The sequence below is a fragment of the Caloenas nicobarica genome, chromosome Z (genome assembly GCF_036013445.1).
Source record: "Caloenas nicobarica isolate bCalNic1 chromosome Z, bCalNic1.hap1, whole genome shotgun sequence".
Taxonomy (NCBI): domain Eukaryota; kingdom Metazoa; phylum Chordata; class Aves; order Columbiformes; family Columbidae; genus Caloenas; species Caloenas nicobarica.
Genome location: NC_088284.1, coordinates 14276308 through 14294237, shown reverse-complemented (window position 1 = coordinate 14294237; position 17930 = coordinate 14276308). Strand labels below are relative to the sequence as shown.

General features: G+C 41.9%; 1 protein-coding gene across 1 annotated transcript in view; it reads right to left on the bottom strand.

Annotated features, from left to right (window-relative positions):
• Positions 1–17930, bottom strand: part of ARHGEF28 (Rho guanine nucleotide exchange factor 28) — a 127172-nt gene that overhangs the window by 33140 nt on the left and 76102 nt on the right. The window contains exons 12-25 of the mRNA XM_065655732.1: positions 15946–16090; positions 14586–14697; positions 9782–9821; positions 9044–9167; positions 7689–7821; positions 7257–7312; positions 5794–5845; positions 5078–5225; positions 4856–4977; positions 3823–3963; positions 3192–3442; positions 2164–2286; positions 1655–1772; positions 700–954 (exon numbers count right to left, since the gene is read on the bottom strand). Coding sequence (XP_065511804.1) covers positions 700–954; positions 1655–1772; positions 2164–2286; positions 3192–3442; positions 3823–3963; positions 4856–4977; positions 5078–5225; positions 5794–5845; positions 7257–7312; positions 7689–7821; positions 9044–9167; positions 9782–9821; positions 14586–14697; positions 15946–16090 — 1820 coding nt within the window. The remainder of the gene's footprint in view (positions 1–699; positions 955–1654; positions 1773–2163; positions 2287–3191; positions 3443–3822; positions 3964–4855; positions 4978–5077; positions 5226–5793; positions 5846–7256; positions 7313–7688; positions 7822–9043; positions 9168–9781; positions 9822–14585; positions 14698–15945; positions 16091–17930) is intronic.

Below are 17930 nucleotides of genomic sequence, written 5' to 3'. Positions count from 1 at the left end.
GACCAGGGAAAGAAGAAACCCTCACTCCAATGTCACCACAACTTCTCCAAGCCACTCACAAGCAACCTGGCAAAGACTACCCCACAAAAATTTTCTTTTGCCTATGCTGTAACATATACTCACAGCACAATGTAGCACTGATAAAAGTATTTCTGGAATAACAGTGAACAGATAGCTTCATAAAGTTGTACAGTAAATATTAGTAAGGTCCAAAAAACCCCATAGTTTAACGATAGAAGTCAAATTCTGGGCCTGCACGTAAAAATTGGGCTCCAGTCAAATGTGACTTCAGATTTTCTTTTTGACAGCAGATGTCCCAGTACCACTGAAGAACAGCATGTGATTTTTCAGGCATCATTTTCAATGGCCAGTACTGTGAACAGTATCAATGTACAAGTCAAGGATCTGTATTATGAGATGAAACTGCAAACTGTAGGAACTGAAAGGAGGGACTGGAAGAAGGCTGATGGCTTTGTATGTAGACTTCTTTTCTTACTCAGATATACACTGGATTACACACAAACTATGGCAGCTTCTGGGACACTCTTCTAACAATTAGTGGCATATTTTCAACACCATCGCCACAGAATTTGTGTTTGCAATACAGTGTAATAAAGTATTTTCATACTTAAACCAAATAATCTTCATATGTTATTTGCAGATAAAGAGTTAAAGGACTTCACTGCTTGCATGGAATACCTTTGAAACGACCAGTTGCTGTCTTCCAGTACACTAAACCATCATGAAGAAGTATCCTCTCTTTCTTCATCAAATCTTGCTTCCTAAAAACATGGCCATTTTTCAGCTTTGTATATGTTTTGTTTTCAGTTCTACTGAGGACTTCCAACAGCTTTTGCTTTTTCTCATATTCATTCACTTTCAAATCTACTGCTGCAATCATGTTCTTAATTAGACAAAGGGCTTTGCAGAGGTCTTTATGTTCTTCTGTTCCTTCTGTATGAAACAAAATCCAACAATATGATAGTAGTCAGTATATTAAAGAGAAGCTATTGTTCCTTAACTTCTGGAAACAATCAACATGATGCAAATCTTAAATCGGTAAGTATAACATTTTAAGTTGAACTTGGCAACCAATTTACTACAAATACTAGAGGCATCTACCTTTGTTTGCCTTGCCTACTAAAAGATGCCTTGTACCTTAGATTTATTCCTTAGTCAAAACAACACGTTGAATAGTTTCTGACATATTTATGAGCTGTTAGCACTTTAAAAAAATTACTCACTAATTATATATTATATTACTATCCTGGCTAAGTAAGAAACCACTTGAAACAGTTATTAGTATTTCTAAAATGCTCCAGGAAATTCCAGAGGTCATTCAAGCTTTGTTTGAAAAACTGAAGAGTAATTTATGGAACATTCGCCTAACCCTACTTATAAGAGACTCCACGAGAATTCATTTCAAAGAAGCTACAGATGTGTGGCTGGAATAGTGCAAATCTTCACAGCCCAGCCTTCACAAAGACTATATACACCAAACACTCCTACTGCTTGAACAGTAGATATTTATGTTGCTCTGGTTCCCTACAGAGCAGTGAATTTCATCTTTTTTTATATTGTGGCAGTACATATTCCTTACGTTAGAAAAACACTGGAATTCCAGACATGAAGCAACACTTTAGCTTTTATTCACCTTTTGAGTATTGCAATATCCTTTCAACCAGAACAGGGTATTTCGTGATTCGCTGGGTGACAAGCAGAATACACTCGGGGATTCCTCGGCGTCGCGCCAACAGGTTACTATTTCTCAGCTGCACGGATATAAATATATACCTTAAGTAGTAAATGCATATTAAACCACCAATTGACTAATAAGAGATGTGACCTAAATGTGTTAGAATAAGCTAAAACAAAATGCTGGGTTATCTGAACCATCCCCAAGGAAGAGTTGTTACCCTGAGGGATGAGGTGTACTGTAACAGGAACATGTGTGTAATACACACTGTATGCCAAAGCTTTCTTAAATTTGAAAGAAAAATGTAATTTATCAGCTCACTGGTTAAGGAGGAAAAACTCTGCCATTTTCGTTAGCTATTAAAAGTGAGTTACTGAATATAATTTTAATCCTAAATCTGAGTAAAATCTACGTAATTTCTGCCTGAGCATTCTGTCGATAGTGATCGTTTTTCCATGGAAACTTACTTTAATAAAATTCTGGAACTTCTTGTTTTGTTGCAACTCTTTGAAGAGATTAACAGCTTCCTTATGATGGCTGCAAAACTCTCCATATATTTTCTTCATTTTAGTTGCATTCTCCTCTGAAAACTGAAGAAATTAATAAGTGAATTTTGCTCAACATTGTAGCTAACAGGAAATTGTACAGCTTTAACTCATTTATTTTGTACAAGTACTGAATTTTTAACTTTTATCCTACTTCTTTCTCAGGTTCTCTGATTTTCACTAACAGGGTCTGTCACTACAGAATGCTCCTTTTTAGGAGCAAGAAGAGGAACGAAGGCTGGACAGAGCACAAGTGACCTTCACTACAGTTTTGCCAATAACAGCTAAAACAATTACTATAACAGTGGTTCCTTCACCTTTTTGCAACCACTATCCGTTTGAGGCTTACTTCCATTCCTCTGATCTCCACACCGCTTCTAGACAACACAATGGTTCAGCTGCTTTACTTCAGTGAGTGAAAACTGACTGACCGAAGGTGAAAAGCCACATGCTCCTGATTGCAAGGCTACCAGCAAGCAAAGTTAGCTAGCTGTTCTCTGGCCACCTTAAACACTCTGTGACCACCTCTTCTCTAATGAACAACTTCAGATGCACTATGCCAGATGACTACAAGAAATGAACGGGTAGTTTGTTTGCCATTATTGGTCAATTCTTCACACCTCTGCTCAGCTGTTAAAAAACTGAATCCATTGCTTCCATTTTTTGCAGTCCATGGTGTGATGGGAGCAGCCTTCTACTGTGATCAAGTTCATCACTTTCTTCATCACTTGTACCATAGGTAGAAATTCATTCCAAGTTTATCACGGTTACCTATTAGTAATGATTTTCTCTCATTGCTATTTCACCCTGCAATAATCTGGAAAGGACTGCCTTCGAATTTTATGAGGCAAGTATCAACCTCTTCCTGCACACACAAGTTTTGAAATCAATAAATGTTTTAATTCGGGAACCTTGAGCATGTAAAGGATTAATAGATCTGATGACTCTACCTGCTGCACAAGGATGTCGCCAATTCTGCTAATTACAAAATTACGTTCGCTCCCTGCCTCACATGATTCCTGCCGTCTCTCCTTCATTCTGCAGAAGAATTGCCTGTGGATCTCCAGTAGCTCATCTAAGCAAGGGAATATTCTGTCCACTGTGCTGTGGTCTAGCTGCAGTTCTTCCTTCATCCCTTTCCTGAATAGTTCAGACATAATGAACAGGGTATGGATGTGATGCACTTCTGTTTGCATCAGTTCTGCAGTATAAAAGAAAACAGCATAGTACAGTAATCACCTGAACATTTTGCACACCTTCAAAGATAAGATTTTTAGCAACATTCAAATATATGGTCATAATTATTTTTTCTGTGTGAGCCTCAAATCTAATACATTACATCAGTAGAAAGACTTTGTCTGGTTCTGGCACAGTTCTCTCAACTGCACCCCACTGAAGAAGCTGAGGTAGTAACTGTTCAAGCTCTAGGACACATTGTAATTTGTGACAAAAATATTCTTTGAACCCTCTTATTTTTCTGAGTTGAGGCACTCATTCTTCTGGACATAAAACATATAGGCTCCCTCTCTATATTCTAAGCCAAACTGCTTTTAAACCTACAGAAAGCTTTAAAATACTCACCAAAAATTACATCCTGTCTCCTGATGACATCCTTTTCTTGCTCACTACAGAATATTGGATCCACAGCAAGACTCCAGGACTCTGCCTCAAACTCTTGTGCATCTGTGCGGAGATCAGTCCACTGAGACAAATCCACTTCATCTAGGATAAAACGTATATCTCATAAACACCAAGCATATGAACAGTAAGGAAAATTTCTTTGCATATGCTGATCTATTCATAAAGTAAGAGGAACACATCACAGGGATGAACGTTATACAAGGCTTCTGCAAACACTGGCACTGACTTTACAACAGAGAAGCCTGACAGATGTCAATATCATTACCAAAGTGTTGAAATGCAGACATAACAGCAGGGAAGGAGACCAAAAATACCCCACCCTTCTTTTCTCAGATTAAATCCTCTTTATACTTCTTTGCTTCAATAAACTTTACAAAATTTAACAATAAAATCCAACATTTTCAAAAGTAGCTTTGGTGTTGGAGGGACACTGACCATTTTGCAAATGTCCGGTGAGTGAACACCCTTAAGCTTTAAAATTCAGTCTCACGCCCAGTTATAAAAAAAGCCAAGCCTATTTCTATTCATTTCACAAGGCTATGCAGCCTTTTTAGGAGGGCAGTTCACGAGTGGGAGGTAAGATTTTCGGCTATCGAGGAAATACAAGTGATGCAGGTTTACATTTTGCAATGTACACTGTCAATGGATTAGATGAGCACAGAAGAAAAGTACATTCCCCTTCTGGTTCTACAACAATGCCAAATGCATTTATCTCTGTTATTTTAAAATGGCAGCACTGTACAAAAGTGTTCTAAAAGTTATCAAAGAGTTAGTTAAAGGAAGAAAGGAAAAATATTTTAAGACTAATGTGTCTGATTGTATCATTTTAATGAAGGACACAATTGTAATCATCAAAAATAGGTGCTCTTCCTTTTAGCAGATGAAGAGACTTCGTATAGCAACTAAGGAGTTCTTCTATTTTGCACTTTCCAATACAGGTTATGAAATGTAACACCTGCACAATACTTCTCACCTTCCATCATAAATGGATCCGTTGAAGGAAAGGTCCCCACTGCTTGTAGCATCTCTTCAGACCGTGACTTGGACCTCCAGGTGCTAGTTTCAGAGTCTTGTTCAGAAAATGGCGTAGATCTTCTATGGCAGGGAAAAAATGAAAAATCCCACATTTATTTAATGGTTCCAATTTTTATAGAAATGCTGAATGGTGTATTCAGCATAGTCCTCCAGCAGCTACCTTTCAAAACTGGCACTGGGGACACTTTTGGACAAGAAAGGGGTCTGTTGAGAGGCTTCCCTCCTTCCAGCAGACAGTTCAATCGGCACAGGGGAAGAAGGATGCACTAGGGAGACCACTGTCTGTGAAACATCTCCAGGCAGGGAATCTGTGAGGCAAAGCACAACAGATTTTGACAAACAATGTAGAGTATGTCATCACCAGCACAGTTATACTGCTACCTGGTGTTCATATGGAACTATACTGCATACCAAGAATATCTGCTTGCCATGGTACAAGATCATGATGCTTTCCCACGGAATACAAAGATAAGCCTGTAGGCAAAGTGGAATAGCTCTGGCATGCATGTTATTAAGATGAAAACAATCTCAAATCATCCCTGTTTTAATATTGCAATCTGAACATAGGAAATCCAAATATTTGTGCATACAGTAAATGACATACTCAAAAGCACAAGGCAGAACTGACTAATTTTGATTTTCATTCTCACTGAAAACAAAGTGTAGTAAAACAGCCACGGATTTTAGTAGAAGACAAGTTAATTCAACAGTAATTTCTTTAAAAAATCCTGTTCATATTTGAGATACACACACGTTCTTACAGACATTGAAATTAAAAACAGAAACAGACAAATGATGCAGGAAAGTTGGTGTCAGTCCCATAATTTTTAACTGAGGCTTAACTTAGAAGTGCTAGGTTTACACCTCCTAACTTACTTGTTACAGCAGCTTGAGGTTTGTTTTTATTATGGTACCTCTCCTGGGATTTCTGGGGGAAAAAAAAAACAAAAAAAAAACAAAAAAACTTTTATAAGATTGCAATGAAATCATAGCTGATAACACACAGAATAGTCAACTCACTTCTGTATATCATCACGCAAGAGGGCTTCAAGCAGGTGATCCTGTATTATGGTTCTAATTTCTACAAATACCTAATATATCCAAGTTTATTGGTTATTGGTAGAAAACAATATTCAAAGTAGAATGATATTACTTGTATTACAATACAAAACCGAATCTGTTTATTCTAAACCAAGTCACTGATTTACAGCATTCTACCTTCTCTATATGAATATTGCCTTTGAAGGCTGAAAGAATAGGTGTTCACATTCAGGGCTTTATATTCAAATAAGCTCAAAGTATCTGTGGCAGGATACTACCTGAGGAAGCCTGGGTACCAGAGGCAGAATCAATCCTCCTTCCAAAGCGAGCTTTTGCAAACCGTATGGCAAGATGGGCTCTCGTCTGCTCTTGATGAATGACTCACCAGCCCCAGTAACTAGAACTGCTAGTTCAGCCGTCCTAATTCCCTAAAGTTGCCCAGAAATTTGTGCAAGGCTATGACATCAGAGCTATAACCAAAATAAATAAAACCACCTGACTTACGTCCAGTTTAAGGCTTGTTTACCCTGAAGAGTCTGTATGGAAATATGTGCTCCCTGCAAGCCACCAAGATGCAAAACCCAGCTACACCAGAAAGACACACTGCACTAATTTGAAAAATGACCTGTATCACTGTGGCACACTTCTCTGCAAGTCCCACGTATTCCATGAGGTCTGGTTTTGAAAGCAATGTCTTTGCCATGAGAACCTCACCATGCATGTATTCCTACTGAAAAGAAGGCAGTATCCACCAGCTTTAGTGCCGATTTTGCACCTCTTGAGTGACAGCTGAACACTGGCAGCAACTGCCCAGGCAGGCTGCAGAGCTTCCTCCTCCAAAGATTTTCCTGAATAGGTCAGACAACCATCTGCCCAAATTGTTACCTAGAAGTGCACTTGACTGAGGGTGAGGAGGTGGACTAGGTCACCTCCCACAGTCCCTTCTGTCTCAGCTTTCCATTATTGCAAACATACAGGATGCCCCCTTCTACACAAGGGGGTATTCTGTGGTTTTGAGGAGCCTTTCTTTTTAATTCCTTTGAGCATCCCTCCAGGCACACCATTTCACAATTTGAGCTTGCAAGTTCTTCAAAACCAGAAATATCTCATTTTAGACCCTCTTCTAAAAATTGTTCAAGCTCTATTGCTCACATTAGTCATTTTTACAGCCTTGCAGCCCTTTGCATACAGACACTGGGTCTGGGCAGACTGCCTGTACTTTCTTTTTGCCTTCATGTTTCCAGAACCCTTGGAAAGCAGATATGCTTCAGTAAGAACAGTGTGGTACAGGGGGTTACCTTGGTGCACACAGGAGCACACTCCTTGCAGCTTTTGTGTACAATCACGTTGCAATCTGAAAGAGAAGGCACATTTCAAAGTCTGGCACCAAACAGGGTCCCCAGCCTGCAGAACATAGTACTTTGAGGCTTCACCTTTTTCCCTCCTCCATGTCCACTTCCTAACATAGCCCTGAGGATGCTTTGATGTTACAGCCTCTGGCTAGGAAGGAGTCTGCCTAATGTGCTCCAGCTAGAAGATGGCCATGGCTGCTTCTGAAGCTGTCACCTGCCCTCCTTCCTCCCCCTCCCTCGCCAACCTCTGCTTGTTACATAAAGGAGGCACATCCAAATCTAGGCAAAGCTTCTTTTCGAAACAAAACGCTGAACAGGAATCTCAGAAGAGGATTTGGAGCACTGTAAGTTACCACGCAAAAGCCAGCAACTACTTACAAGAGCACTGCAGTGACTCCTTTCCCAGGAGGGCCTTTTCACAGGCCATACATGGGATAACTCCTGGGAAGGTCCCATTTGTAAAATTGTGCCTGTTCAGTTTCTCTTTATCTTTGGTATCTTTATTTTTTGTCTTCATCCCCAACAACGGAGGCAGAAAAAAAAAAGAAGTGACATGAGAAAAGAAAATAAAGCGATTCAATTTTAACTCTAAAACATTACCTTTTAAGAGTAAATTATTTTAAAACATTAAACCCTGTCCTAGAAGACCTGTAACAGTATACTATATTATTACATCTAACATTGCTGAAGTTCTGAAATGATGCGGGGATTGCTTTCACTGGCAGCTAAGTCAACAAGCATTATCAAGGAAGACTGGCAGAAATACATTTACAAAGCTTCAAAAAAGAAGGGCTGGAAAATAAAGTTTAAGAAGTGTTATTGACTCACTGCACATGCACATATCAATACCTACATCTCCCTGAGGCATACATGCAAACTCGTGCCTCTGCAGCTAAAGCTAAAGCTGCAGTTACGTAATTTAGATAACTTATCTGGTTATTCTTTAGGATACCACACAGACACAGGCTAATTCATGGCTGCTGGACCAGACATACATGTTCATAGCCAGTTCTGCCACTCTTGAAGATATCATGTCAGCCAATCATCTTCACATCCGTATATGTTAGGATATCCTGGGGCATGGAAGGGTGTACCAGAAAGCCTGCAAAACTGCGGAAAGGCCAGCCGGAGAGATCCTGCAGGCCAAATCTATCTCTGTGTTCTGCCTTTCATAGTATATATGTCTGACTGTGTAGGCCTCAAATCTGCAACTCTTTAACACTAAGCGGTGCTTACTCATGCAAGTAGTGCCATTAACTTCAAATAAGGCAAATTCAACTGATTATGTGCCAATGTAGAAGTTATAGACTCACTTATGAGAGCAATTGCTAGAACAACCCTATACCTATTAATTTTATTTAACAGAAAATTATTTCTTAAAGGCAAGGCAATTCCCACATATAAACTTTGGCTAAATTGTCAAATGAGGTTATTGATAACATCAAAAAATGGCGAGATAAATACTTGATATTGTTCAGCTAAGGCTACTGTTTAAAAGGAAAGCTGGTTTTTAATATGAAGTCTATTTAATGTTAATATGAAGTCATTTCAGGGTATCCTGCACAGGTCTTAAAATTAAAAAAGAAAGATAAAAGTTTCTTCCTCTAACTTATGAGTTTTGTGTGGTTAAGCAACAACTTTCCTTTACATAAAAATTGAGATTCTCATCTATAATATATTTAATCACAGTGACATAATTATACATAATTATATAGACATAAATCCCAAATTACCTTGCATTTGTTTCGTGTGCTGGTCATTCTATTCATCAAAAAGCTAAAAGTCCGACTCACTTTACATTTTTCAGACTCATTTTTTGAGGGTACAATATATTTATTCCATTCCTCCTCCTGAATCCTGTAACAGAGACCAGTGAAAAAAAACTCACTCCAGCAGGAACAGTCCCTTAAAACAGAGCAGAATCTAGATGGTGATCGTTTGACCTAACATTTACAATTATATGTATTATTGTGGGTTTAGCAAGCATTATTAAAAAGACAGAAGTCGCTCTGCAAGGGAGTAACACTAGCCCACAGAGTGCTCTAAATGTGCAGTGTGTTGCAAGCTTGCCTGGATGACAACTGGTATTAAAAGCCTTCTTGCTTTTATTACTGTGTTTCGGATGTCTCTTCAGATGGCTCCTATAGTGGAGAGGCATTCCTACAGTAAACAGGAGCTCCTACAGCAAATAGGAGCACAGGCCTATCATGCACATCCCGCAGTGGTGCACAGCAAGTCCCCTCTGCAGGATGTGCACAGCAGTGACAGCACGGAGGGGGCCAGTCTGAGCTCAGCACAGGGTTTAAGCGTAGGCTTACAGATCCCTGGGCTGGGAGTGTTTCCCTAAATCACTGCTAAAAACCCCACTGTGAGGGCTGCCGAGGACTCTTCCCCACTCCGCTCCCTACATAGCATTCTTGCGCAGCCCCACTCCCAGCGCCTGAAAACGCAGGTGTGACAAGCACCCATACCTCGTCTCTCGGGACTGCTCAGGCAGACTGTATGCTCGCTCTGCAAGACATAAACAGTTGCAAGGTCATCAGGTTTATTTCAAACACAACCTCTGCCAGGCCATTAGCTTGTCACTAAGTGCTTGCAATGTAATTTGAAAATTAGGAAAGCAAAAATGTATATACATTAGAAGCAGCTTTTCCTAGGGTAAGAGCACTGCCAACTAAGCTTTGTTTAGTAGATTGAATCTGCCAGAACTGAGATGGGTATCAGTGAACACCAGTCTCTGCAAACAGCCTGTTTTCAAGAATAACAAAAAACATTTGTTTTTCTTCACAACCCAGACTTGGTTGATTCACACTTCATTTTGCTTTTTATATAATTTGTTGTAAAATACCTTAATGAAAGTCTTCTAACCTTTTCAATTACCTGTCTCATGCAGCTTTATCTACAGTACTAAGAAATTTTAAATGTCTTTTGTGACCATTTAGAGCTTGGCCAGCAGCTAAACAGCAAAACAGCTGCTCTCTCACCTTTCCTTCCCTGCAAGCGAAAAAGAAGGGAAAAAGGAGGGGGGAAAAAAAGGAGGAAGGAGTCGTGGATTAAAATAAAAATCAATTTAATAAAACAATAATAAAAGAAGAATTAATACGAATGTGACAATCAAAAGATGCAAAGCAACACTCAGCGGCGGGAACGCGCGCTGCCGGCAGGGGGCGCCAGAGGGCAAACACGGCCAGCGCAGCGGCTGCTGCTGCGGGCACCCGCAAAGCCCGGAACCGGGCACCCGCAAACTCCGGAACGGGGCACCGGCAAACCCCGGAACCGGGCACCCGCAAACCCCGGAATCGGGCACCGGCAAACCCCGGAACCGGGCACCGGCAAACCCCGGAACTGGGCACCGCAAACCCCGGAACTGGGCACCGGCAAACCCCGGAACTGGGCACCCGCAAACCCCGGAACCGGGCGCCAGGAAACCAAGGAACGGGGCACCTGCAAACCCCGGAACCAGGCACCGGGAAACCAAGGAACGGGGCACCTGCAAACCCCAGAACCAGGCGCCGGGAAACCCCGGAACTGGGCGCCGAGAAACTGAGAAACTGGGCACCGGGAAACTGAGGAACCAGGCACTGGGAAACCGAGGAATTGGGCACCGGGAAACTGAGGAACTGGGTGCCACGAAACCGAGGAATTTGGCACCGGGAAACCAAGGAATCAGGTGCCGGGAAACTGAGGAATTGGGCACCAGGAAATCCTGGAACCGGGTGCCTGGAAACTGAGGAACCGGGTGCCAGGAAACCGAGGAATTGGGCACTGGGAAACCCTGGAACCGGGCACCGGGAAACCAACGAACCGGGCACCGGGAAACCAAGGAACTGGGCACTGGAAAACCGAGGAACCGGGTGCCGGGAAACTGAGAAATCAGGCACCGGGAAACCGAGAAATCGGGCACCGGGAAACCAAGGAATTGGGCGCCAGGAAACCAAGGAACCGGGCGCCGGGAAACTGAGGAGTTGACACCAGGAAATCATGGAATTGGGCACCAGCAAACCGAGGGGTTGGCACCAAGAAAACGAGGAACTGGGCAGTGTGAAACCATGAAATGGGGCACCAGGAAATTGAGGAACCAGGCACCGGGGAACCCAGGAGTCAGCATCAGGAAACCATGGAATTGGGCACCAGGAAACTAAGGTACCGGGCATCACGGAACCGAAGAGTCGGCATCAGGAAACCATGGAATTGGGCACCGGGAAACAGAGGAATCAGCACCGGGAAACTGAGGAACCGGGCACCAGGAAACTGAGGAGTCAGCACCGGGAAATCGAGGAACCAGGTACCGGGAAACCATGGAATTGGCCACCAGGAAACCAAGGAACCGGGCACCGGGAATCTGAGGAACTAGGCATCAGGAAACTGAGGAGTCAGGTACCGGAAACCACGAGCAGGAGAGGGACCGCACACCGGTGGCCATCGAAGAAAGAGGGCAATCCCCCACAGCTTCCTGCCGCACAGGACTCCACGAGATACTTTTCAACAAATTGTTTAAAAAGCAAAATAAAAGATAAATAATTCAGTTGGGTTGTTGGGGTTGTGGGAAGGAAGACTGAGATCCCTCTAATTTTTGAATTAGAAGTCATTCTATTTTGCAGAGATTTTTTGCAAAGCTGCTATGGGTATGGTTCAGAAAGATACTTAAACATCTGCCAAAGTCAAAGCATCAGCCTATGCCTTATTTAAAGTTAGATACAAACTTAAATAATCTTCACTGAATCAGCATGTCTTCAGACAAATGTAGACTTCAGCTTAGTGAGAGCTAGAATATTTACCAAAGAAGCAGCAAGACTAAAACAGCATTTCAGCTAGTTGCCAGGAACAACCTGTAGGGCAGGATGCTTTTGGAAGAAATAAAGCTCATGTACCCATGGGAGATGAAGACAGCCTCATGCAAAACAGCATCGTGGGGTTGGCATTGTGGTACTTACTACAGTGGTGGAGCAGAGACACTGACTTAGAAAGTGAAAGAGCCTGAAGGAGGGATCGACCACTGCTCATAAGCACACCATCTACAGAGCAGGGACAAAGCCTTGATTGTTACAGCCAGGTAATACCTTCTCAAATAAAAGCAGTACGTTGTTTTAACCCTGAGCATACTGAAAAGCTTCCATCAGAAATGGATGGTATTTCCCACTTTCTTCTTGTATATTTGCAAGAAAGACCAGCCTGTTGCTATCCTGCAGTCATGTGCTTTGGCTTATGTTTAATTGCAAGGTACAAGGTCAGCTGCACCTCCCTCCCGCATAGCTAAGTCCTGAGCGAGATGTCCGAAGCAGCAGCAGCTGGACAGAGGGGAAGGGGCAGGTTTTCATTGCACACACCCAGACCTAATCCTGCAGAGATCAGGATGAACTATCTGACCCAGCTTCTCAGACTAAGCTCTGGGGCTTGTACTGTACCCAGATGAGACCGCTCAAAGCAAGCGTAGCTATGCCTGCCTCACACAGAAATCACCACTGCCAGCTGCCAAATGCTTTGTTCAAAGCTCCCATCCCCACAAAATGCTGGCAAGGGAGGGACAAGGCAGGACGTGCTGGTGGCACGGAAATGCCAGCAGGAACCTCAGCAGACCACCACCCTCCCTCTCAGCAGCACACCGCATCTGCGGTGCGGGCTGCAGAACGACCTGTTCCCAAAGCACGGACAGGGTTCCATCCCCTCCACAAGACAGGTATATGTTCAGCACTGACTGTCCTAGGGCAAGAGAGAACGAACCGGACATGGGCCCGAGCCCAGCACAGGTCAGAGCCGTCCGGATGAGACTTAATGGGTTGTGACACCAACAGTCCTTCAGCTGACAGGTTATTCAGTTTTAGTTTGAAGAACACACCACAGGGCTTTGCTGATCTGCAATCCTCTACTCCTGTGACGCACTTTCCTCATTTTTGTCTGTCTTGTTTTGTCAAAGACTTCTCACCTAATCTGTAGGATACAAATGGCTACAAACACACTAAGTGATGTGGAAAAACAGCACAGCTACATGTGGCAAGCTGCAGCACATAGTCCTCCTTACAAGGGGACATGAAATCTTACAGTGAATTCAAGAAACAACAGACAAATTATTTGCTGCACTGCTTAACATAATTTCTTAAGGAAAAAAGATGTCTGCAGTCACTGTATGTATGCCCATCAACTTTCTCCACCTCACCTTCCCAACAGCTTTTGAATTTGTTAACTGTTTTCAAAGTTAATTGTAACATTTCCACAACTTTTATGTATTCGCACATTCAGTGTGACAGAATCACAGAATGGTTTGGGTTGGAAGGGACCTTCAAAGATCATCTAGCCCAACCCCTCTGCCACAAGCAGGGTCACCTTTCCCTAGGCCGGGTTGCGCGAAGTGCCAACCAACCTGACTTCGAATAATTCCAGTGACAGGGCATCCATGACTTCTACGGGTGTCCATTCCCTTAGGTTCACTGTAACTCACAACCAGCCAGCACATGTCCTGCCTCTTGCTCAGGACTAGTGGAAAGCTAAAGGTATACTGGAAGGAGAGACAAGCTGGAAGTATGGCAATGGACAGGGTTATAGGCACAGAGGCCAAGTTTCTTGAAATGCAAGTGGTTTTTAAGTGATGTGATCGATATGAAAAACAATGTACATGTATTTCACACTTTGCATGGTTTTCAAATATAACCCACACTCTCACTGCAAAAAGTGTGAGCTGTCTTTTAAATATGAAACTATGTGTCTACAAATAAAGCATGTTAGAAACAATTTGTAAGAAATCACAGGCTTCTTACAGAGACTCCTCCAACTCCACTTGATGGAAAGGCTGGGTTTTGCTCCCCTGCCTGTCGAGAAGACCACAGCACATCCATGTGTCAGAGATTCCCTGGAATCTACAGGAATATGAGGACATCCACCCTCTTTGTCTCCTCTTGTGTCATCGTGAGCCTCCTCACAGTCTCGGCCCAGCACCCAGCAGGAGGCTGGGGTAAGGATCTTCTAAAAAGATTACTGCCCTTGCCTGTGTTACTTCTAACGCTCTTGCTGTCCCGGTTCACATGCCCCCCCGAGGATGAGCTGCTGTATCAGGAAGGGCATGATGGGCCAGTAAATGGGGGAAGAGCGAGGGACCATGGCAGGGGTACCTGAGGGCAGCTGAACCCTGGTTTTGCACATGTTGGTGAGGTCTATGTACACACAGACCTTGTGCACACAGGCAGCGAGGGGACAGGGCAGGCCTGAGCAAAACCATCAGTGCTGGGCTGAAGCAGGCGAGCAAGAGATGAGGCTGTGCAGATGCAAAGCCAGAGAACTGACCTTCATTTGAATCCCCAGCTGCGAAGTCCTGAGGAATGCGAGGTCTTCCTAGTAAACTTTTGGGCGAGGAGTAGGAATAGGACCGTGACCGAATGCCAGACCCTATACATTCCTACAAGAAATTGAAGCAAAACATAACTTGTGCCATTTTAAAGTGCACCAGCAACAGAAACAAAATAAATCAGAGATAGAATTTCTGAAAGACAGATGACCACATGCATACATTTTCTTGGCTTCATTAAAGCTTTAAGGTGAAGTACAAATTTTAACAACTTCATTTGAATTCTTAGGAAACCTGTCATACTTCCACCACGATAAATTTTTATATTAGAGGTAATAATTTGCAGGTGGAAGTTAGACTAAGAGAAAGCTTACATTATTTTCCAGTTTGGTAACAAGCACCATCCAAATAATGTTGTCGACCATTGTATCAATGACGAAGCTATGTTCTTTTACCAAGTGAGTGATTAATCTTAGTACTTCACTACATCAAGAACATTTCATGTAGACTAACGCCCTGCCTTGGAAATTACTGATGTCAGAGTTTCCAAACAAAGGAGTTAGCCTCTTTCCATTCTTCATTCTCTTAATTGTGTTTGAAAAGACTTTCTGATCCCCAAATATGTCAATGGTAAAGCTTGAAAAGACATTCCCTGATTTTTTAAACATAATTTACATTTCAAAAGAGTCTACTCCTAAACTGCTTACCTTATTGTTTTTAGAAGTAGCCCTAACACCTAATTCAGTGTTTGTGCCAGACTCTTTTTCTGCCTTAATGGAATCATTTGGTGAAGGTAAGATAAAGCTCTACAACAGCAAGAAGTCTATCTAATAAAGAATCCCTGTGAATAAAAGAACAGATCTACGTATGTGTCTGAAGACCCTAGAAATGGCAACATGATCTAAGAAAATTAATGGAGCCAGGACACCTTAGAAAAGAGAGATTTGCACTAGTCAGTGTAGCAAACCCAACTGACCCTACCTGAGTCTAGCAGCAGACAAGTTTTATATTTTACAAAGCTGTTATCCTTTTACATAACTACAACTAGTTAAACATTTACTTATTAAATATATTTTGGTTAGAAAATGCCAATTCACTGAATCTAAGATATTTCCTTTGAAATGCTTCTGATAAATGATGCTTTTTTCAAAGCAGATCTCTGATGGACCCTTCCCAGGGCTGCTGCCAAGCCCAGCCACAACTGAGGAGCTCCAGCTCCACAACCCCTGGCATGCTGTTCTCTGGAGGAACTAACACCTAGCACTTCCAACTGGGAACTCTTTTTTTTTCTTCAAATATTTCTCACATGTTTTTAGTGATTTACTTGAAAACAATGTAAACCAAGATAGTATCAAATACCTTGGGTTGCAGACTCGTAGATAAGTCTAATCCATCTCTGCTACAAGCCATGGCCTTCGAAGAGCCAAGGGGAGGGTAAGGAACGTGCGATCTCTCTGAAACACCTCCACTTCCACCATCTACTTCCAGGTCATCAAGACTTGAACTGCAGCAGACAACAAAGTCTTTTAATTCCCATGAATTCTAGTAATAATCCATCTCAACCTTAACGAAACAAGCAAAGATACTGCTGTATACTCTGATCAATGACAACCCAAACCACCATGATTATGTCAGGTAAACCATGCCCCGAGTCACCTCTCAGGCTTGCAGTCACCCAGTCAAGGTACTCAGTCCTCTACACAGGACTTATCGATCTGCAGTACAGATGTTACCCACAATCACATAGATTCCCACCAGAGCCACCACTGGAGGATGACTTTCAGATCCATGTTCAGCATCTCCCTTAAAATGAAATGGTTTTTTCCACGCATGTACCTGCCTCTCTATATTTACAATAAGGAGAATTGAGACTAGCTCAGATTTCAGTATTAACATATGTAGGTTTATGTGGATGTTTTTTTGAGTGTGTGTATTTAAAAGACCTGACAATGGCTACTCGCAGACATCTCTCCGTGAATTGCTCAAGGATGAAAGAGAAAACTAACATGGAGATGAAGGAGGGTCTGCTTACAAATCTCATATTCATTTCAAAACATTTAAACTTAAAAATATACAGGACTATAAAGAGACTGAAAAATCTCCAGCTAAATCAATACTTCAAACACCTAGAGACTGACTAGCAGGGGTTCCTGAGCAGGAGAGTGCAACAAGGTTTCTCAGCAGTATCAGAGTTTCCCAAGACGGGTCTCTAGCTACAAGGGCAAGTTCACAGCCTCTTCATCAGAGTGACTGGAAGGAATGGTTGACTGCTTGCAATAACATTCCAGCCTTACAACATAAAACTTTAAATTATGTGTGGAATTTCTAAATAGCCAGAGTTCCTACCAGGAAAAACAGCACAACAATTCCTTCACACATCACTACAATTCACTTTATCAAAGGGCAAACCTATCAATAGTGTCCAAAACTACTTCCTTATGGTACTTCTGGAGACCATTTTTTCACAATGTTTCCTAGTAATAGCCCACGTGATATTTCAGAAATAATTATTTAACCACATTATCAGTTACTGTCATATTTCAAAACTGGAAAAGCAATATATGTCTATGTCAATAGACAAGCATACCTGTCTTACTGGCGTAACTTACCCTAGAAATTTTTCTGACATAACAAGGTGGTTTAAAGATCTGCTAAGTGACATGCCACATGACCTCAGATCCTTCAAGGAAGATGCTACTGGAATTACATACTGATAGTCTTATTTGATGTGTAATATTTGCATCACTTACACTTGACATATTAAGTTCAATCACATCTCTTCATATAAACTCTTAAAGCTCATATATAGGTACCTGACCTAGGTCTTGAAAAAGGTGGGAATACCTTAAAATGTATAGTAGAAAAAAGTTTATGACAGAGAGGCAGAAGATTATTTCTAGTAATCTACATGTTATCCCCATAGCTAGCAAAAATTAAAGGTTTGTGAAAGAACAACTCTTAGTCTGACATTTGTTGTCTTACCTGTGTTAAAAGATTTCTCCTAATGAGACTTCATAGTTGTGTAAGAGACTCAAAATTAAGGTAGAGAAAGTGTTATTGCCCAGTTTCATTGACAATGGACAGATGCTACAGCTTCTTGCTGTATTTACACAGATCTGATGTCCTACTTCCAACTAAACACTCTTGAAAGGTGGGGGACAGATTAAAATTTCCTCCTATAGAAGAAGGAGATTATTTCATGCCTCTTCTATCCAGAGAAACTATAACGCCTTTTTATCAAGGAAATTCAGTAGTTGTTAAAAACAGAAATTGTAGTTTCATCTCCAAAGCACACTCTTCATTCCTGAAGCCAACGAGTTTCCAGCACAACCTAAAGCCATCTG